A 22,009-nucleotide genomic window follows, 5' to 3' on the forward strand; every position below is an offset into this window, starting at 1 on the left:
GCTTAGGGGATTCCTTTACTTGACAACCCCTTTTGCCTCTTCATGTGCCCCACAGAGGCTCTGCAGGCAGTTAACGATGATGCATTATCATAAACGTCATTACTGCAGAGAATTAAGAACAGAGAGGAGTACACACGCAGACAGGGAGCAGTTACACAGTGCACTCCAGTTTCCTAAGAGTCAGGGCCTCAGCTCCTCGAGCACTGGAGCTCAGGAACCAACGTTCAGTGCACTGCACATCCTCGCAAGGCCCAGGGAGAGCTCTCAGTCTTCTTTCTGGATCATATTTTGGCAAAAGGCAGGCTGAAGGAGGAGAAAAAGAGGGGGCACCTGGAGTTGAACCAGGGACCTCTTGATCTGCAGTCAAATGCTCTACCACTGAGCTATACCCCCTGACAACACAGGGGGTTTGGAACTAGGTGATCTCAAGGTCCTTTCCAACCCTAACTATTCTATGATTCTATAAACAGGGTTTTACAGAGAGCCAAGCTTTTCTGTCCATGGTTAGACTCTGACCCAACACCCCCTGTGCCTCCTGATGTGCCTGCCAAGGGCCATACAGAGAATACTACTGAGAATCAAAACCAGGGAGAAGTCTGTAGACAGGGAGCAGTTACTCACATGCACAGCAGTTTTCTTTAGTCTGAGCCTCAGATCCTTGAACAATGGAGCTCAGAAACCAGTGAAGAGCACAAGTCACAAGATCCAAAGGGAGCTCTCCATCATCTTTGGGATCAGTTTTGGCAAGAACTCTGAAGGAAAAGAAAAAGAGGGGGCACCTGGAGTTGAACCAGGGACCTCTTGATCTGCAGTCAAATGCTCTACCACTGAGCTATACCCCCTGAGCATCCCACCTTCAAAGAGACATTTGAAACAGTCATGTAGAGACAAGTTTTTCTGTCTGCTTAAGGGATTCTTTTACTTGACAACCCCCTTTGCCTCTCATGTGCCTCCCAGAACCTCTACAGGCAGTTAAATATGATGCATTATCATAAATGTCATTACTGCAGAGAATGAAGGACAAAAGTGCACACAGAGACAGGGAGTAGTTACTCACTCAGTGCACAACCCCTGCAGTTTCCCTAGTCAGGGCTTCAGCTCCTTGAACAACAGCGCTCAGGAACCACTGGTCAGCACAAAGCACATCCTCATAAGGTCCAAGGAAAGCTCTTGGTCTTCTTTCTGTGACCACTTGTGGCAAAAAGGTGGCTAAAGGAGAAGAAAAAGAGGGGGCACCTGGAGTTGAACCAGGGACCTCTTGATCTGCAGTCAAATGCTCTACCACTGAGCTATACCCCCTTGGCAATGCAGCTTCACAGAGAGGTTCTAAAAGCATTTCTATAGAGAGCCAACCTTTTCTGTTCACTGGTTACTCTTTTACCTAACAGCCCCCTGTGCCTCTTAATGTTCCTCCCAAAAGGCTGTACAGAGAATTGCAGCAGAGGATCAAGAACAGAGAGAAGTACAAAGGACAGGGAATAGTTACACAGTGCACAATCCTTCCAGCTTCCTCAGAGTCAGAGCCTCAGCTCCTCGAGCACTGGAGCTCAGGAACCAATGTTCAGTGCACTGCACATCCTCACAAAGCCCAGGGAGAGCTCTCCACCTTTTTTCTGGGACCAGCTTTGGCAAAAGGCAGGCTGAAGGAGGAGAAAAAGAGGGGGCACCTGGAGTTGAACCAGGGACCTCTTGATCTGCAGTCAAATGCTCTACCACTGAGCTATACCCCCACTGTACACACTGGCCACCGCACCAATGAAACAGCATGTCAAGGATGTTCTTTGCCTAGTCACTGACCTCTCTATTCCATAGGAATCAAATCCTGATGCAGAAATTGCAAGGCTGCAGCACAACAGCAGCACAAGACATCGAGTCACCACATTCCAGCGCAGGAGACTGACACTCCTCCATTCCCCAAACAGCCCTGGCCCAGTTCCTCTCCCAGCTCAGTCTGCTCTCTTTGAGTAGACTCTACCATGACATGGCCTCAGAGTGCTGGACAGGACTGAGCACAGTCTTCCCACATTGTTGAGCTCCAGCTCTAACGTGCAAAAGAATGCACAGCAGAGGAAGCTGAACTGATGGTATCAGGCTTCCAGTGAACAAACACCCCAAAATCCTAAGGAAAAAGTGACTCCTGAGGGGGCACCTGGAGTTGAACCAGGGACCTCTTGATCTGCAGTCAAATGCTCTATCACTGAGCTATATCCCCTTGGCAATGCACCTCCCAAAACACACATCTGAAACATTCATATAGAGACAAGTTTTTCTGTCTGCTTAGGGGATTCCTTTACTTGACAACCCCTTTGCCTCTTCATGTGCCCCACAGAGGCTCTGCAGGCAGTTAACGATGATGCATTATCATAAACGTCATTACTGCAGAGAATTAAGAACAGAGAGGAGTACACACGCAGACAGGGAGCAGTTACACAGTGCACTCCAGTTTCCTAAGAGTCAGGGCCTCAGCTCCTCGAGCACTGGAGCTCAGGAACCAACGTTCAGTGCACAGCACATCCTCGCAAGGCCCAGGGAGAGCTCTCAGTCTTCTTTCTGGATCATATTTTGGCAAAAGGCAGGCTGAAGGAGGAGAAAAAGAGGGGGCACCTGGAGTTGAACCAGGGACCTCTTGATCTGCAGTCAAATGCTCTACCACTGAGCTATACCCCCATGCACAACTGCTCCCCACAAACTCCCCATCAATTACCAGCCCAACAAAGTCCTTACAAATTAATCCCAGGCCAAAAAGCAGCTTCTCAAGAAATACTCATCTCTCCCCTCACAAACATCCCACTGAAAGTCCTCTTTAGGAATCAACTTCTCCTCTGGCCACCACCCTGTCAAACCCAGGATGGAGCCTGCGGACAATTGAGGGGAAACACATTGCAATGAAGAGCCCCAACCCAACTTTTTCTGGATAAAAAAGCTGGAAAAGTGGAGGGGGCACCCGGATTTGAACCGGGGACCTCTTGATCTGCAGTCAAATGCTCTACCCCTGAGCTATACCCCCACTGTGCACCAAGGGCAGGAACAGTTCCTCATGTGCAGGGATGAGGCAGCTCTGCAGCATTCCACTGCCTCACTCCCTGCACCTGCAGCGCTGCCTCTTCTACACTGCAGCCCTCTCATTACCCTTCATTTTATCCTAAACCCCACCCCAGGCCTCTCAGCATGCTTCCACCCAGGCTCCCGGCACATAACCTAATGAATTCCCTATTAACTTTCTCTAGAACACCTCATCATAGAGAAAAAACCCCAAAGAACACTCTAAAACACCAGCTCCAAACTATGGCTGAAGCCATTCAACTGCACCTCTGCTTGATCTTGGGGTGGGTTATTCCTCAGCCTCAGAGAGGAATGACCTGCCACAACACCTCCCATGCTGCCCACAGCCTCTGTCCTCCCAAACCTGCTGCCCAGGAGCAGGGACAATCACCCACCCAAAGCATTTCATCCAGGGCCAGTCACCCAAAGCATTTCAGCCTTGTGCCCTGCCTCACAAAGCCTTCAGACATCAGAAATGCAGCACAAGCTGTTAAAATCCATCAAGGGAGAACACATTTATTTTAGTGATGGTTCCTTACTCAGCAGCAGGTCTCTGTGTCTCCCCCCAGGGCTCAGGAACAGCTCCTCCATCACCAGTGCATCAGAAGGATGGCACCAAAGAGACTGACTTGAGCCACAGGTTGGAGCAGTGCAGTGACAGCCAGAGCACCCCTTGTGCCCTCCTGGCACTCCAGCTCTCCTGGGAAGAAGCTACCACCTTTCGCCAGCTCCATGGAATGACCTGCAGAAGAGAGCAGCCCTCAGTCTGGGTAAGTCCTTTCCCAAGTTTCCCTCCCCAGATCCCACTTCTCCAATGGGAATGTCCCAGTAAGACTTTCTAGGCCACACTCTTTTGTGCATTCTTGGTCTTTTGGTCAAAGAGCTGGGTCAAAATAAGAGTTTACAAAGCACTGCTTTTGGCCATTTCTTTTTGCTACACAACCTCTGAGGTTTTGGTCCCTGTAACCACTTCCTCCACTGTAATCTCTCTGCACTGAAAACATCAGGAATAGCAGGAAAAGATCAGGAATCTTTCACAAAGCAAAGCATGCCACAAGCTGTCCAAGGGTTGCAGCTCCTGTGGGTCACAACAGGATGTGTACTGGGGCCAGGCCAGGCATTACAGGGCCACAGCATCCAGGACAGTATCACTCCTATTTTACCTTGCTCAGGAGAGCCAAAAAACCAGCTGACCTCTGGTTCACATCCAAACATCCCCTTCTCTGCTTCCACCTGAGGGGAACATCAGGAAAACCACTTCACAGTGCCCAAGTGTTTGTGTAGACCTACCTCCAGCTCTGCTCGTGAAGCCTTTCAGCTCAGCTGGAGACCAGCTCAGACCTTCCACTCACAACTGCCCATCGCTGACCTCGGGGCTGGAGGGTTTCACACACGACCTCCACCAGCAGTCATGAAGCTCTGTGTCCTTGCACGTCTGCAGCAAGGACCAGGAAACGTTCCTCAGAGCTGCTGTGCACGGTGAACTCAGCAGCTCATGGTACAGCTCACTTCCAGGTGCTGCTTCCCACCCTCCTGCACCATCGGACCAGTGTTCCTAAGCACTTGAACTGCCTGTTCTAAAACATTCCAGACCTACAATCCCTCCAGCCCCTGGGTGCAGGTATCTCGCAGCAGAGCTTCCACAAACCCACCCCACTTCTATTCATGCAGACATCCAGTGGTCAAGTCAATCCTGCTAAAGCCATTCCAGCGCAAGCCCCTTCCAGGAATTTTCCAGAGGTAGACTCTGCCTAAAGAAAAGACACTTATCACTGGGTATTAAACCTCCAAACCCCCATCCCTGCTCCATGCAGACAAGGAGCTCCCATAAATTGGCTTCCCAGAACTACCTCCCTTGTGAGGACAGGGTCCTGCTCCGCAGAGAAGGGCACTCTGGCAAGAAAGACACCACTTGTTTGGTACAAGGACTTTTATTGTGTGTATGGAATGCCACGGCTACGCGATGCTTCCCGCGTTGGAGGCTATCCTGGGCCACAGATCCGCGCACTCCTTCGCCACAGGGCCTGTGATGGCAGAGCCTGGGAAAAAGGAGAGGAGGACAATGGTGCCTTAGAGCCCAGCATGGCTACGGAGAGGGGTCAGGGCAGCACTTTGCTCCTCTACGAGGAGCATCAGGGTCCTTCCGCCCTCTAAGCAGCAACACCAACCTCCGTGCTCCCCCTTCACCCAGGGTTCCCATCCATACCTTTCATTTCTCCTTTATTATTTACTATCACTCCTGCGTTGTCTTCAAAATAGAGGAATACTCCGTCTTTTCTCCTGTAGGACTTCCGCTGCCGAATTACCACTGCCGGGTGGACTGCAGAGAGACAGGAGCAGCTCAGTGTCACAGCCAGCATCTCATCTGCACGGCTTTGCTATGTGAAATTGCAGTTTATAGGCAACAGGATACTTAAAACTGATGGTGTGATGCTCACAGCTACGTCTCCACTTGGACAACTTGATGCTTTCCCAGCCTTATTGCTAAATCCACCCTCAATCCACAGGTCCCTCCGCACCCTGCGCAGCACCAAACCATGGTACCACAGCACCATGTCCCACCACTGATTGAAACGAACAGCACAAGCTGCCACTTCACCCAAAAGCAGTGCTTTTGCTCTGCCCTTCCACGACAACTCACCGAGCCACTGCCACAGACCCAGCAAGTGCTTTTTGAAGGGTGGAGGCGATGCTCCAGGGATCCGGTGCCCAACTTCAGCACCAGTTTGGGGGCAGAACCATTCCCAACTCCTCCACTCAAAGAGGGCCCTCCCCCGCCTCCAGTACAGCCATTCCACACTCACCCTTCTTCCGCAGCTCTGGCTTGCCCTTCTTGACTGTGGCCATCACCATGTCACCCACACCGGCCGCTGGCAGCCTGTTCAGGCGGCCCTTGATGCCCTTCACGGAGATGATGTACAGGTTCTTGGCACCTATGGAGAGACCTGTGTCAACAGGGCTGGCCAGGACTACGCTCCCCACGTCAAATCACTGAGTGAAGCCAACAGCACAAGCGGCCTCTTCAGCCGAAGCGCTGCTGTTGCTGTCTCCTTCCACGAGCACAGACCCAGCAACTTAAACAGGGGAGGTTTAGGCTGGATATAAAGGAAGTTCTTTACTGTGATGGTGCTGAGGCACTGGAATAGGTTGCCCAAGGAAGTTGTGAATGCTCCATCCCTGGCAGTGTTCAAGGCCAGGTTGGACAGAGCCTCGGGTGCCACGGTTGAGTGTGAGGTGTCGCTGCCCATGGCAGGGGGTTGGAACTGGATGATCCTGAAGCTCCTTTCCAACCCAAACCATCCCATAATTCTAGGCACTTTTCAGGAAGAAAACGGGGGTTTTGGGGCCTCAAGGAGGCCGGGGCACGGCGGCGGCCGCGCTCACCTGTGTTATCGGCGCAGTTGATCACAGCTCCCACCGGGAGACCAAGGGAGATGCGGAACTTGGCACCCGAGGAACCACCGCGTCCTGCAGGGCGAGAAGCGGGTTAAGATCCCGGCCATGGCGCACGGCGAGGAGCCGGCACAGCGCCTCCCGGGGGGGGACTCCCGGCACCATCCGCGGGCTCCGCGCTCCCCAGAACCGGCCCTCGCCATCCCCGGCCAGAGCGGCGATGGAGGCACGGCGGGGAGCGCGGATGGAGCCGGATACTGCTGCCACCCCACCCCAGGGCCCGCCTCACCTCGCTTCGACATCTTGGCGCCGGAAGAGAGGGGCAGGCGCGGGGCACGCCGGGATATGGGCTTGCCCCGCCTCCTTCCCGCTCCGCCGGACGTCACATGGCCAGGCCGGCGAGGTTCACGTGGCGCTGGCGGGGAGGCCCCGCGGCGCCCTCTAGAGGTACCGGGAGCGGCCCGGCGGGCCCCGCTCCTCACGTGTGGCTCACACCGGACGCTGGGGTGCACCGCGGCCACGGGGAAAAGGCTCGGACCGGTCCGTACCGGAATGATTCGGGGTAAAAAAACCTTGGAAGGAGGGGAAAAAGGAGGCGGAAAACGAAAAAGAGGGGGCACCCGGATTTGAACCGGGGACCTCTTGATCTGCAGTCAAATGCTCTACCACTGAGCTATACCCCCACGCGCCAGGTTTTGCTCCGTGCCGCCTTCCACCGAGCGCCGAGCTTGGGAGGGCGCCCGTGGCTCCTCCCGGTGCGCGCTTCCAGGACCGGCGGAGCCCGAGGGACCAAGAAGCGAGCAGCGCTTGGTGTACCGGGAGTGCGGCGGCAGCGCCGTGCCGCTGCCCCCGCACCGAGGAGGGGATGTGTCTGTTATCAGAACGGATCACCCTTGTCTGCGTTTTGCCTCCATGTGAATTTGTCAGCCCTAATGATGCTGTAAATCTCGGTGTAATTTAACTGCAAAGTGAAAGGTTTTTTGCCTGTTGGCAATAAATGATTTTGTGTTTCCCCAGGGAAAGCTTAAATCTAATTTCAGGAGGAAAACACAAGTGATGCTACTTCATCAACCTGGTCCTCTAAGTGCTCCGTGTAGACCTCGAAAGCAAATGATCACAGAATCCCAGCCTGGTTTGTGTTGGAATGGACCCTAAAGCTCATCCAGTTCCAACCCCTGCCACGGGCAGGGACACCTTCCACTGGAGCAGCTTGCTCCAAGCCCCATCCAACCTGGCCAGTTGGGCACGATGCAGGCGGTGAAGGGAATAAGAGAAAGAAAAACCACAGCCCTGCGGTCGTTTTGCACCCGAAACATCTGTGTGATGAAGAGCCTTGCGCGCTCACCAGCATCTCCTCAGCCAAGAGAGGAAAATCCACCCACAACATCCCAAATTGCTGGATAAACTGAAAAGCTCGGTTTATTTTAAGATGAGATGGGCTGGGAAAAGGTGGGAGGCTGTTTCAGGAGAGCTGGGAAGTGCTGGGTGAGGTGATCAGCGAGGGAAGGAGTGGGCTGTGTGACAGGATCAGAGGAGCTGCTTTTAAACTGAAGGAAACCAATTTAAAGCTGCATCCTGAAATAAAAAAGGAGGAAAGGAGTCGAGCGCAGCTTTTTTTAGTGTGGGTGTGCTTCATTAAAGCCCACCTGCAAGCAGTGATTGCAGAGGGTCCTTTTTTTGCATTGGGTTCCTGGAAAGGGGAATTAAGGTGCTGTTATCCCTGATAGAGATTTAGTTAACGTTCTTATTGAGGGGTCTGGAATGAAAGAACCCAAATTGGGTCGGTGCTGCCTATCGTGCAGGAAGAACCTACACGGTCCTGCCGGCCTTGCAGAGGTCGGGGAGCTTCTCCTCACCTATTTACAAGGAGGAATCATGCGTGAGGGTGAAAATAAAACACAAAAGAGAGAAAAAAAAAAAAAGAAAAACACGCAAAAGGAATCGTTAAAAGCTCAACCTCAAGGGGGCACCCGGATTTGAACCAGGGACCTCTTGATCTGCAGTCAAATGCTCTACCACTGAGCTATACCCCCAGCTGCCGTTGTGGCCTCGCGAGCGCTGTGTTAGAGCATCCCAACGCGTGTGCGCAGCGCTCCGCGTAACGCACACGCGGGTGATTGAGGGGAGGAAGAGGAAGGGGGCGGGAGTACGTGTGCGTGCACGCGTGGGTGCGCGCCCGCCCCCCCCGTGCTCCTCCCACTCTCCCCCCTTACCCCCCCCATCACTATTTAGGGTCGCGGCTGCGCGGGCGGCGGCCCCAGAAGCGGCGGCGGCAGCGGGGAGCGGTGGTTGGAGCCCCGGGTCCTTGTAGCCATGAACCCCAACTGCGCCCGCTGCGGCAAGATCGTGTACCCCACGGAGAAGGTGAACTGCTTGGATAAGGTGAGTGCGGCGTCTGAGGGGGGGGACCGCTGGGGTGGAGGGGGGGCGGATATAGGGGGTTGTGAAGTCTTCTGTAGGGCTGGTTCTTTTCCCCCCATCCCATGTGGGATATTTCACGTCCTCTTGTAGGGTATTTATGTCTTTTCCGCTTACTGTAGGGTATCCCCAAATTGCCCAACCCCATATAAACCTTCTGGAGGTCCCCACACTGTGGGACTCACACTTCTTCCAGCCCCGGGGTACCGGAGGTGGCATCTTTTCATCCCCCCCAGAGGACACGGGCAGTAGCCTTTTGCCTGGGGGTCACCAGCAATGCCTGGAGCTATTTCCTTATGCATAATCAAAAAGCAGGAGAGGCCGGTGGCAAGCAACAGTTAATGCTTCCCCCGAAGCCGGGAGCCTCATCTGGTTTGCATTAGCCAAGCTTCTCTTTTTTTTCCCCCCCCTTTCTTTTCCTTCCATCCCAATTGGTACTTCTGTGTTCCAGATTTCCATCTTTATAGCCCGTTCTGCCTGCCATTGCATGGGGGGGGAGTGCTTAAAGTGTCTCTTGTTGAGTGCTTTCCCATCAAAACCCATCTTTGCTGGTGCCGAGGTCCGGTGAGGAAGGCGACGGCGGTGTCTCCATCCCCTCCGCCGCATGGCTCCCATGGGATTCGCCTGTGAACTCACCCCTCCTGGAGAGCCGAGTTGCTCTCCTCCTCCTCCCCCTCCTCTTCCAGGCTTCTGGGACGACCAGTTTAAGGACTAAAAAAAGTAACTTGAAGAATGCGCAGCTCTGCAGCGGCATTCCTGAGCTCCGGCAGGCCCTGTTGCTCGCATTTTTAACAGATGATGTTTCTTCCTTAAGCTGGGAATGGCTCGAAGCTGAACTATCGGCCCTGTGTTCCCTGCCTGTTGAGAGCAGGGAAGTGGCCCTGTCTTAAGGAGCCTGTGCTGGCCTCGAGTGACTGTGGGGCATCTGCGTTGTGGATAACTGGAAAGGAAGGCAGGGAATGACCCGTCTCTTCCTCCCGCGCAGCCACTGTCTGGGTTTCGGCTCCTCTGAGCTGGCAGTTGTGCGCTGCCGTGAGGACATGGCTGGTGTGCATCCCAACACCACGTATTCTGGTTGTTTGGAAGCAGGCAGGAGGCTGCAGTCACCATCTTGTACTTGTAGGGGCCTTGTTAACCTAAAAATCATTCCATGGTCAGCCTTGCCATACAGCACAGCCCTAACCAAAGAGCTGCACCCCACCGACTCCCCTCGCTTTCATTTGTCCTGGTGTTTCTGGCCGCAAGAGCCTTCCCATGAGAGCACAGTGTTAGTGGAGAGGCTGCTCCCCTTGTTTTCCTTCTACCTGGAGCAAAGTCGAAAGGGCACCTCTGGTGTTGTTTGCACAAGCGCTGAAGTTGAACCCGGGGCAGCAATAAGGAAGGGCTCCGGGAAGGGAAGTGTACACGTAGCTGTGTTTAAGCTTTCAGCTCTGATGTGCTGACAAGCAGATGGGCTTGGTTCTCCAGGGAGTGAAATCAGGAAAGTCCATTTCCCTGCTGAGCTTTAGAGCCAAGGAGGAAAGCGTGCGGCTCTGTGGGGCTCCATCAGTGTGGTGCAGCAGCTGGGGAAGTGAGACCATGGTGCAGTGCTGCCTGCGAGTTCTGCCTCTTGACTCTGCACATCGGCACCTTGCGAAAGGCAAATGGGGTTCAGGGCAATGGGTGTCGTTGCCTCCCCGCTGCTCTCCATATAAGGTGCTGTACCCAGCTTCTGTTTGTGGAAGTGACATCTTGTCACAGGGTTTGGTGGTTGCAGCGGCTGAACCAACGTAGAGCTGATGTCAGATGACTTTCCTGAGATGAGTAGAAGTTAGAATCGGCTGTTGCACTGCATTAAACCTGCTCAAGGCTTTGCCTCCAGCCCAAGGAGTCTCTTTTGTGTCCTTTAACACTTGAGTCTCAAGTGATGCTCACTCCCAGGTGTGGAGCAGAGCCAGGCTGAGAGAGCTGGGCTGGGGCAGCCTGGAGAAGAGAAGGCTCCTGAAGGGGAGACCTGAGAGCAGCTCCAGTGCCTAAAGGGGCTGCAGGAAACCTGGAGAGGGGCTTGGGACAAGGGCCTGTAGGGACAGGCCAAGGGCAATGGCTTTAACCTGCCCGAGGGGAGACTGAGATGAGCTCTTAGGCAGAAGCTCTTCCCTGTGAGGGTGCTGAGACGCTGGCCCAGGGTGCCCAGAGAAGCTGTGGCTGCCCCATCCCTGGCAGTGTTCAAGGCCAGGTTGGACACAGGGGCTTGGAGCAAGCTGCTCCAGTGGAAGGTGTCCCTGCCCGTGGCAGGGGTTGGAGCTGGATGATCTTAAGGCCCCTTCCAACCCAAACCAGGCTGGGATTCTGTGGTTTGCTTCATGGAGGGATGCTGTGTGGCTGTAGCGTGAGCTATAAATGCACACACCCCACCATGCACTGTGGCTGTGAGTCCCCAGGTCTAACCTATTGCCATGACAAGGTTGGCCAAAGGGCTCCATCTCTCCAGGAGCAGCGTGCCCGGTGTGCTTCTCATGGAGCCCAGCCTGCTGGGACACGGGGCTGTGCTGTGCAGCTGTACCTGGGATCACCTCCAGATGTTCAGAACACTTCAAACTCGGGATTAGAAAGCACAGGCGCTAATGCTCCTCTGAAAACCTATTTGGAACTTGTCCTCTTTCTCTGCTGGAGGCTCAGCAGTAGCGTTACTGGAAGCCTATGTAATTGCTGTTCCCCTGTGTCTGTTTTTGCAGCCCTCCCTTTAGTGCTGGTTTAGATTCCTGGAGCCAGCATTGATACTGGCAGTGGTAGGGTAAAGCTTAGTGGTGGCGAGACTTGGAGACAAGGAGTAGTGCTCTTTGTGTAGCTCTCCTCAGGCTGTAGAGAGTCCTCTGTAAGAGGTACAGGACAGAAACACCTCTGTTGAAAGATGCCTGGTGCAAGAAGATGTGTTAATTCCTCTGTCTGGGGGTAAGGGCTGGCTAAATCCCTGCTGCTGCGCTTATTGTGGAGCCTACCTTGGGCAAGGGCAGTGCTGGCCTTGCCTTGGCTCTTGGGAGCCTGGATATTCCTTGGAGGAAGAGGCTCTGAAGTAGTGTTGGCAACCAGCTCATCTCCACGGTCTTTACAGTGGCACCTCTGGTACTTATCCACAGCTATTGCAGCACAGGAGGGCCCGGGGAGGTCTGTTAACTACCTCTAAGGTGGCAGGAGCTCACCCAAAAGGCTGCGATGCCTGAAGAACTTGGGGCTCAGCCTGTCCTTAGAGGCTGAAAGCTGGGGTGGGGAGGAAAGCATCCCGTGCAGGCTGGATGCGGGTGTTGGTAGGGAGCAGAGGGAAGGCTCCTCTCGCTGTTTACAGCAGGCTGGCTCCGGAGGAACTTGTGTAACTGGAGGAAAAGAACAAATACGTTGCCCTGAGCAACTGAAAGGAGGCGAATTGTCCTCCTGGGCTGAGTCATCGTCTCCCAGTGTTTGTGCACTGGGGTGTGGTACCTGTGGGGAGGTGGCACAAGGGCTTGGCTCTCACCACCTCCTTGCAGGAACGCAGCCGGAGCTGCAGTGGTGGAAATGGCTCTTTAAAGGCTGAAGGATGGAAGGAGATCACAGCGGACAACCTCCAGCTGCTCTCCAGGGCTTTGCTTGCTGCACGTTCAGTGTGTGCTGGGGGCCACGCTGCAGGCTTGTTGACTGTAATCTGCTTGGTGTGATGAGCTGCTGCTGTGGCTTTGGGCTGGTTCTGTCCCTGCTTTGGCGGGGTCATGCTGGGTGGCTTGTGTGCTCTGAAGAAGGGAGGGCAACCCTGGGGCAGGGCTGACTTGCTTTAGGGGAGCAAAGGCACTGCTGCAGCTCTGCTCCGTGCTCCTGGCCATGGGATGTCATAGAATCATAGAATAGTTAGGGTTGGAAAGGACCTTGAGATCATCCAGTTCCAACCTCTCTGCCACAGGCAGGGACACCTCCCACTAAACCATGTCACCCAAGGCCTCATCCAACCTGGCCTTGAACACCGCCAGGGATGGAGCATTCACAACCTCCCTGGGCAACCCATTCCAGTGCCTCACCACCCTCGCAGTAAAGAATTTCTTCCTTATATCCAATATAAACTTGCCCTGTTTAAGTTTGAACCCATTACCCCTTGTTCTGTCACTACAGTCCCTGATGAAGAGTCCATCCCCAGCATCCTTGTAGGCCCCCTTCAGATACTGGAAGGCTGCTATGAGGTCTCCACGCAGCCTTCTCTTCTCCAGCCTGAACAGCCCCAATGTTCTCAGCCTGTCTTCATACAGGAGGTGCTCCAGCCCCCTGATCATCCTCGTGGCCTCCTCTGGACTTGTTCCAACAGTTCCATGTCCTTTTTATGTTGAGGACACCAAAGCCCCTCAAACACTGCCAGAGGAAGCACCAGGTCTGGTCACTTGGAGACTGGCATCGGCCTTGGTCTGCATGGGCTTGAGCAGAATTGCTTGGTAGCAGCTCTGAGCTGTTCTCGTTGGGCTCCATCCAGCCACTCAGGCCAGTTGAATGCCAAGTGGAAATCATTTCATTAAGAGTAGCCCTAAAAAACCTGTAAAGCACATCCTTATAGAGCTCATCAGGTGTTGCAGCCCCTATGTAGGGTCATGGCTTGAGTTTCAGGGGCTGTGTCTTTAGCCTTGAGTCTGAGTGTGCCTCGCTGCTTAAAGGAGAGCTGTGGTCAGGGAACAGACCTCATCTGGGGTCAGCCTGAGCCTGCTGCTGCGAGCTGTGGGCGAGAGGATGCCAGAGCTACACCCGGATGGCAGGTCAGCAGCTCCTCTTCCCTGCTGTTGCCTGCTTCAGGCCTGGCAAGAGCAGGCATTGGTCTGGACAAGCCCCACTGTGAGAAAAGGGGGGTGAGGAGTGCCTGGGGTGATCCTGCATCCTCTGCGATGCAGAGCTTGGGATCAGCCACCTAAGAGGCAGGCAGAAGGGTGGCATCTGTGGTGAGGACCTTTGAGCTGCCTGCGTCGCGCTGTCTGCTTCTCACGAGAACCTTTTTGTTGCTGCCTTGGCTGCCTTGGCTCGGTGTCTGTGTGCAGCCTTACCTGACCTGCTCTTCTGGCTATCTCTTGGCTAACATCAGCAAAAAAACCCCTAAAGCAGCATCTTTGAAGCCTGCAAACCACAGCTGGTAACTGCTGACAGCTCCCTGCTCACAGGGGTTTGTGTTGTGCTGCTTTCCGAGTAGGAGGCTTTGCCTGTCCTGTGAATTCCTGCTCTGGAGATAAGGCAGCAAGATGCTGCTATAATGCGGCTCCAACGTTGTGCCCTGTTGAGATAAGATGTGTTGGGAGGGTCTGGAGGGGTTTACGTGTGTCCTAAACCAGTCAGAGCATTGGGCTGTGGGTTCTGCAGGGGTCATGCTGGCATCGCAGGGCTGGAGGAGCTGCTGAGTTGGAGCTGTGTGAACCTAGTGGGACGTGGCCCTGTTTTGCAAGCCACTGGTGCTAATGATTCTCTTGTCTCTGTTTGCAGTTCTGGCACAAAGCATGTTTCCACTGCGAGACCTGCAAGATGACCCTAAACATGAAAAACTACAAGGGCTATGAGAAGAAGCCGTATTGCAACGCGTGAGTGTCTGCTGCCTGCGCTCGTGGGCACTGGGAGAGTGATGGGGCTGGGAAAGGAGGGGTGCAGGGGCCCTCGGGCCTGCAGAAACTCTTCCCCTGCTGCTCTGCCCCGGTTCAGGGAGTGCATGTGAAGCCCTGGCTGGAAGGGGTCACCCAGGCCAGTTAATGCTGGTGTTAAAACGAGGGTTTCCAGGCTTAAATTCCATCTATGGCTGCTCTCCAGTTCCAGCCTGGGCAGACAAAAGGTGAATGAAATCCAAAATACAGGCAGGCGTTTACATGGAGTTGACTTTGAGCTGTATCCTCTTAAAGAAGGGGAAATAAAAGGGTGTTTATTCCACCCCAACTCAAGGCAGGTGTTTAGGGAGAGGAAAAAATGCCCTTTAGTGCAGGGGGAAAGGGTGTGTGAAGCAGTGAGGGGCATGGGTGGTATTGCAGCCTGGGCTCTGCTGATGGCCAAGTGCATTCACCCTCAGCTACTGGCACTCGCCTTTGATGCTGGGAAGGTAAATGCATCTGAAGGTAAATGGAGCTTAAATGCAGAATCCTTCTCTCCTGAGCAGCGTGGGGGAGATGGAGGCAGAACATCTCCAGCATCACACCTCAATTCACTTCCCTGCCTCTCTCAGGCTGCTGCTGAGTGATGCCTGTTCACTGGCCCCCATGTCTTTCCTATCAAGAAGGACCCTTACTTGTGCCCAGCTTTCTGGGCTCTGCTGAATGATGAACACGAGTCCCTGCTCAGCCCACAGTGAAGCGTTCGGTACCTGACACGTTTCTTAATAGCTATAAAGCAGCTTTGCAGCAAGATTTTTGTAGCTGCTGCTTATACATTAGTGTTCTTAGAAAGAAGATAATGTAATACTGCTTGGCATGTGTATAGCTTGGTCCATTCACAGACTGCTTTAAAAACATTAATCCTGACAGCATCCTTGTAAGATGGGTATTAATGTGTAAGATAAGCAGAAAGAAGCTGGAAGACCATCAGCCATATGGTGCCTTAGCAAAACCCTCCCTCTTACGTAGCTCTTACAGGTTGGTTATTGCTGACTGAAGGTGTCAATGATGGTTGTGACCTGCCCAAAGTCCAAAACCCCTGTTTAATTGGGATGAGACTTGGAGCACTGTTAAAGCTCCAGCTTGTGAGGTGAAACTGGGAACTTCCTGGAGCAGTGGGGTAGTATGAGGGTGAACTGTTGATTTAGAGGGCTGTGCGTGTGTCTCAGCCTACCATGGTGGTCCAAGCAGCCTGGGATCTGTGAGGTTGAGACCTTGGTCTGTGGAGAGCAGCAGGAGATCAGACCCCTGAGCTCTTTTTAGTGTCCTGAACCAAAGCTTCCTTTGCTGGATCGTGGGCATCATCCACATCCCAGCTTTGCCTGGTCCCATGTGCCAGGGCATGCTCGTCCCTGGTGCTCCTGCCCCTGGCCTGGCTCTAGGGATGGGCCTGAGGTCCTGTTCTTCTGCTTTCTCCCTCCAGGCTGCTGGAAGGGAAGTGGGATAATAATGGGAAATTCCTGAGATTCCAAGGAGTCTGCGCAACCCATCTCAGTTTCTCAACCCCCTCTGCTTGAGAGCTGCCTTTGATGCCAGCTTGCTGTCTTAACCCTTTGCAGCCCCCCTGAAGAAGAGGCAGATAGGCGTCTGTTGCCTCTATAGCCCAGGGATGTTCAAAGCTGTGCTCAGAGACCTGCATTAAATGCTTTGCTCTTCCTTCTTTGCCTGATCTTGCTTTAAAGGGAAGTGAGAGCAGCCGAAAACTGCTGGCGCACGAGGCTTTGCCCTTTGCTTGCTGGGGTGGAGGCTGTAGGGTGCCCATCCATGCCCAGACGTGGGGTGAAGGGAACCTCCAGCCGGAGGACATGGGTTTGGTTCCTTGTCCCCTGCTGCCCCTGCAGTATCCTGGGCTAGGAGCAGTGTCCAGGGAAGGTGAGTGAGAGCCCAGGAGGAGCCCACCCATTCCAGATGGCTTTTGCTCACGTTGGAGTTGAGGAGCGACATCTTTTCTCCCCCGAGAAGGGGGTGGAAAAGCAACGTTTATCCTGGCAGGGAAGAGGCTGCTTTTCTGCACATGCCTTAGCACAGGGTCTCCTCTGTTTGAGCCGTGGCCTTCTGCCAAATTCCTGAGTTTCTTTCTTCAAGAGAGCAGGAGGAAGAGGGCCGGGCTTCCTCCCTATCTGTGACATTACCCCAGCAATAAATCTGTGTGAAGCCTTTCAAGAAGGTGGCTGCTTAACTCTGCCCTCCCCGCGCCCAGCAGCACTGGGAGCTGGTCTGGTGGCAGATGTGATGCTCTCCACCCTCCTCCTCGTTCCTCTTTTGCCTGCAGCTGGGTGCCGGGGTGACTGGTTGTTCACTGGAGGCAGTGTTCAAGGCTGGGCTCATCTCTTTACATGAGCACTTTGAACTAAAAGAGGTAGAAGCGGAGGGAGGGCAATATCCAGGTGAGGTTTGAGGCTTCTGCTAATGAAGGGTGGAGGAAAGCCTGGCTGCAAAGGACAGGCAGGGCTGTGTGTTCAAGGGCACCAGCTGCTCCCGAATACGCATTATATAGAGGCTTTAATGCCTTCTTGTGCTGTAGGGATAACAGAGCTCTGTGCCTCAGTGGTGGCTCAGAAATGACTCTCTCCCAGCTGAAACCAAGACGCTGTGTGCAGCACGAGCCTGGGGCCTTGACAGTCCTGTCTGGGAGTCCAGAGCTGTGTATCTGGTCTGGGGAGCTGGATCTTCAGAGCTGGAGGCACTGCCCAGCGATGCTCTAAGTGCAGAGAGGAGCTTGCTTATGCCTGGGTGCGGAGGGGGGAGAAGGAGCAGTATCCCAGGCAAGAGGCTCCTCTGCTTGTCTTGCCTATAAGGAGGTTCTGCTCCTCTCCCTTGAGGAGCAAGGATGAGACCCAAGGCTTCCTCTCTGCACTGTAGGCTCGCCCAAATTCGTGCTGATGAACAAGCGATTGCCCTGTTGGATGCATCTGGTTGGAAAGCCCTGCTCTGGCTGCGGGTTCCCTGTGCTGGCATCCCGCTGCTCAGAGGGGCTGTCCCTGCTGCCGCACACCCCACAGGGCTGCAGTTTGACTTCCTGACTGCTGCAGACGAGCTGGCAGGAAGTTAATGGCCTGCTTGCTGACAGTCCCTCCTCCCCCAGCACCCAGAGGCAGCCTGGCCCGACTGCAGCATCCTTTGTTTGAGCCTCCAAGGGAAGATGCTGCTGCCAGCAGAGACCTTTTGCTGTAGTCCCACCAGCACAGAGACGAGGCAGTAGCGGTGCTGCCGCCTCTCCACATCCCCCTGCTAAACCCCTCCGAAAGGGGCTCAAGGCAAAGCAAGGCTGCCAGGAATATCCTGTGTAGGTGTCTTGGCAGGGTCGCTCCATCTGCGGCGCTGGGGTGACTGCAGTGTTCTATAAGGAGCTGACTTGCCTCGCAGAGAAACCACACTGAGATATCCCGGGGGATTCGCATCCAGGGGCTGACATTCCTCTTTGCTGAGTCAGGGCAAGCAGCTCAGCCCTGTCCTGCTTACCTGAACCTAGCACCCGTGTTAGTTGGGCACGGTGAGTGCGGGCTGTAAACCCTCCAACTCATTGTGCTGACCCAAAGAACCCCCCTGGCACGTGTCTCCCGCTCAGATCCTTGCCTTTCCATGCAGAGCAAGCAGCCCGGTACCTCTGGGCTAACTCTTTCCTTGGAAAAAGTTAGTGAGTGCCTCCAAGCTTCACAAGGAGCCAGGGATCTGTTCTTGGCATTCCTCTGCGCTCCATCTGGTAGCAGCCTACGACGTTAATGAAGTGATCTTCCAAGTCTGGGGGGAGGCAGGAAGGGAAAGAGGAACAACTGCGTTGCTGGGCTGGAGTCCAGGTGTTTATCCCATGCTTTGTTTGTGCCGAGTTTCTGGATGAGAGGAGCTGCTTTCTGTCTCGGTGGGCACACTTTGCCTGCCGCGGAGCTCTGAGCAGGCTCTGCTGTTGGTGTAAATGAAAGCTGGCCTGCCCGTATGCTGCTGTGGAGGGGGGGTACAGGGTCCTGCTGCTTCCCCTCTGCTGTGCTGGGGGAAGGATTCCCTGGCAGCAGGCACGGAGCATCCTCGGAGGCAGGTTTGGGCTGAGCCCACAGCAAGGGCTGCCCAGCATTGACCTCGATGCAGGCTGCAGATGGATGTTGACTTTGCTAAACTTATCCATGCCTGGGGCTGGAAAAACCCAGCTCTGTTGGGATGCCCACCCTGTTCCCATAAACAGCACTGGGGGAGGCTGGGACAGGCACTGCTCTGTGTTGGGGGCTCAGGGATGGGAGAGGGGAGCAGAGCCCTTTCCAGAAGTGACTTTTTGCTCACCGCTTGGCAGCCCCTCTTCTGCATTCACCTGGAATCTTTCCATTATGGATTAAAGCAGGTTTATGGAAACAGGCTGGTTTTTCCTTAGGCTGCTCTGCAACACCCTCAGCAACTGCTGGCAGAGCCTTTGGGGATGGAGGCGAGATGGATGCTGCCTGTCCTCACAGACAGCAAAACCCTGCTCCCTGCCGTCATCCCGCACTGGAGCCGTGCTAGAGCTGGTGGTGATGGGTTTGGCTTCTCCTGCCTCCTCCAGCCCTCTGCTAGCCTGGTACCATGGCAAGGGCTTTGAGACACCCCCAAAGGCAGGAGCTCTTCCCTGTGAGGGTGCTGAGGCGCTGGCCCAGGGTGCCCAGAGAAGCTGTGGCTGCCCCATCCCTGGCAGTGTTCAAGGCCAGGTTGGACACAGGGGCTTGGAGCAAGCTGCTCCAGTGGAAGGGGTCCCTGCCCGTGGCAGGGGTTGGAGCTGGAGGAGCTTTAAGGTCCCTTCCAACACAAACCATTCCATGAACCAGTGTTGTAGGAAGCTGTGCTCTGGGTTATGTTATACCAAGCCAGTCCCAATGCGGGCTGGGAGCAGGTGATGGGAGCAGCAGTTGGACACGTGGAGGGCTGGCCCAGCCATCTTGGCAGCTTCTCCTTGGAAGTGCTGGGAGGAACCGGAGCCTTTCCCTGCAGCCTGCTCTGTTACAGAGGATGTTTGCGGGCCGGGTGCTGCCTTTATGGCTAACAAAAGGCCAGTTTATTTCTTTAAGCTCATCCCCAAGAATCGGCAGCTCTTTGACGGGCAGGATGTGACCTGGGGAGCCTCCTGGCAGAGCAGCCCTTATTGCTTCCTTTGCTTAACTCTGCTTTCCCAAACCCCTGACACAAGAGCCCAAAGGTGACCGTCCCCTCCTGGAGCTGCAGGTCGGTGGGTGGTGGTTTTCCATCCCTTTAGGATGCTGTTGCTTGCTGGGCAAGCCTGCCAGAAACACTTGCGTTAAAGCAGCTTGCGTTGAATACAAGCAACACGTTGAGCTAGAAGAGGCTCTGCTAAACACTCATCTCATACGTGGTGTAAGCCAGCATTGCTGGAGGTTTGAGTCATGCTGGAGAGGCAGAGTCTGGGTCCTGTTGCTAACAGAGCTGCTGTGCTGCGCTTCAGTGGGGTTTGTACAGCTGTGCCCACCAGTCTCTCGTTGGAGAAGCTTAACTCCATTGCCAGCTCGTGAGAAGCTCCAAAGGCAGAAGTTCAAGTGCTGCCCTTCTTGGGAAGGCAGCTCCTGGGAGCAGATGCTGCTTTCAGGGCAGGACTGGGATGTGATGGATTGCAAGTGCTTGGAGACTCCCGCTGATCTGGGAGTGAGATCTTTGCGCTGTTTCTCTGTGTGACAATACTGCCTAGGTGTCATTGACATAGGGGTCACAAGGAAACTGGGACCAAGGTGCTGGAATGGGGCTGGTTTTGCTTTCTAATGTCCCTGCTAAAGGAGCTTTGGTTGCGCAGCTGTTGCTTGCGGCTCCTCGGATGAAGCGGTGAGCTCTTCCTGCCCTCGCTGTGCTCCTCTGCTCCTTAGGTGCGTGGGGAACCCAGGGTGGCTTTTCCTCACGTCCTTCCTGATGGGTGGAATGGCTCTGTGGAGCTGCAGGTTAAGGGGGGTCTTTTCCAGCCTTTGCTCCATCACGTGTCCCTCTGCCCCACATACTCCTGTGCTGCTTCACTTAATCCGACAGCAGCAGGGGTCGGGCTGGGGGAGGGATCCCACGTGTCCCATTTGTTCCACTCTAAGCAGGCAGAGGATGGATGTGAGGAGAGACCCCCAAGGGCAAGGCCAATCTGGTGTCTCTGGCCCCGAGACCAGCAGCCTCCTCTCCATCAGCTGTTAAAGTAATCCGCGTCTGATGGAGCGGCCATGGGGATGCTGCGGGCTCATCCTGCCTGCGCTCTGCACCCCTCCTCCTTCACAGCCACTGCTGCAGAGCACCAGACGGTCCCCAAGACCCACTGAAACCTGGCTCCCTTCCTCCTCCACACTCCTGCATCCCTGTCCCCTGCAGCAGGGAAAACACCGGGATGCTCCTGCCCAAACAGGAGCCGAGTGTTTGGATCCTGTTGTCTACCAGCCAGGAGCAGGACCCACAGCACCTCGACGAGCGGCTCGCACGGCTGTGTTTTGCCCTGGCTCCTCTTTGTTCTCGAGAGGTTGCTGCTATTACTTAGCAGCAGACTTTACCCAAGTGCCGCATCCGAGGCTGCGTGGGACTAATTATTTCCTTGCAGTTTGTCAGGAGAGGGATGGTTGGAAGCGGCTTCCTCCTCTTTGTCTTCTCGGGCAGCTGAAGCCTGTGGAGCCTGGAGGGTTTTAATGATGCTCCAGGGCTCCATCATCCCTGTTTGACTCCTGTTCCATGCATGGTTCTCTACCTGTTGCACTCACTTAGGGGACAAGCGTTGCTGCAGCACAGGGAGGGAGTGAAGGGCATCAGGGCAGGTATGCACCTATGAGAGGAGTGTACATGAGTGATGCTGGCAGAGGAGCTCTTGCAGCGCGCTCCCTTCTGCAGCTGCCGGCAGAAGAACTCTTCCTCCAGTGCCTTTGGGCTCAGTGCATGGAAGCTGCTGTGGTGGGCACCGAAACTGTGCTGGTTCCAGCTGTGGAAGCCTCCGTCTCCAAGCCACGCTGGTGAGGATGGCTGATAACCGCACAGGGTGGATTCGGGCTGCTTCTGACAGAGCGAAGCAGGTTGAGCAATAAACGCCCTCCCCCTTCCCTGCTTCCCCAGCCAAGCCCTATTTATGGTGCTGGCTGCGGGAGGCCCCACAGCTCTGCTCCTGCCTCGGGTTTGGCCACGAGAAGAGGGAGAACCGGGTCTGCTCCCCCACGCCTGCTGCAGCTCCCCCGCCTGCTCCCAACCCAAAGCAATTCACTCCCTGCCTGCTCCTGGAGGTTTATTCACTGCTGGCTGTTCCTGAGGCGCATTCTGGTGCACAGGAGATGGGTTTCCCCTCTCTGCTGTGTGTGGCAGGGATGCAGGTGTCTGTGCTCGCACTGCCTCGGTGGTGTGGGGCTCTCACCACTCCTGCAGCAGGAACCCTTCCATTCCCTAATTTAAGGTTCCTGATTTAAGGAACAGCCTTAAGCTCCCTAGGGACTGAAATGCCTCTTCTTTATCAGGCAGATCTCAGGAGCTGGGGAGAAGAGAGATGCCTCCTCTTAGGGGAAGATGCTCAGCTCGTGTGTCTCATCCTACACCTAATGCAGATGGACAGGTTACTCCTGCCTGCTAACAAC

The 22,009-nt window shown here is 54.7% G+C and overlaps 2 protein-coding genes across 3 annotated transcripts in view; one reads left to right on the forward strand and one right to left on the reverse strand.

Moving 5' to 3' along the window:
* Positions 1-4,954: 4,954 nt before the first annotated feature.
* RPL23 (ribosomal protein L23) lies at positions 4,955-6,796 on the reverse strand. Its single transcript, XM_080633477.1, has 5 exons — positions 6,725-6,796; positions 6,427-6,510; positions 5,847-5,975; positions 5,249-5,362; positions 4,955-5,081 (listed from the first exon to the last, which is right to left on the reverse strand). Exons 1-5 carry the CDS (start codon positions 6,735-6,737, stop codon positions 4,999-5,001), a joined length of 423 nt encoding a protein of 140 aa, XP_080489603.1. The 5' UTR covers positions 6,738-6,796; the 3' UTR covers positions 4,955-4,998.
* Positions 6,797-7,992: 1,196 nt separating this feature from the next.
* The window catches only part of LASP1 (LIM and SH3 protein 1), a 28,207-nt gene continuing 14,190 nt past the window's right edge, over positions 7,993-22,009 (forward strand). The window contains exons 1-2 of one of the 2 annotated variants that reach the window (XR_013958380.1): positions 7,993-8,817; positions 14,311-14,405. Coding sequence is in view for 1 of the 2 variants with exons in the window: in XM_080633353.1 (XP_080489479.1) it covers positions 8,749-8,817; positions 14,311-14,405 (164 nt within the window). In the remaining variant the exon portion in view is untranslated. The remainder of the gene's footprint in view (positions 8,818-14,310; positions 14,406-22,009) is intronic. The other variant, XM_080633353.1, reaches the window with a different exon arrangement.

This window comes from Psittacula echo, assembly GCF_963264785.1.
Source record: "Psittacula echo genome assembly, chromosome: 23".
Taxonomy (NCBI): Eukaryota; Metazoa; Chordata; class Aves; order Psittaciformes; family Psittacidae; genus Psittacula; species Psittacula echo.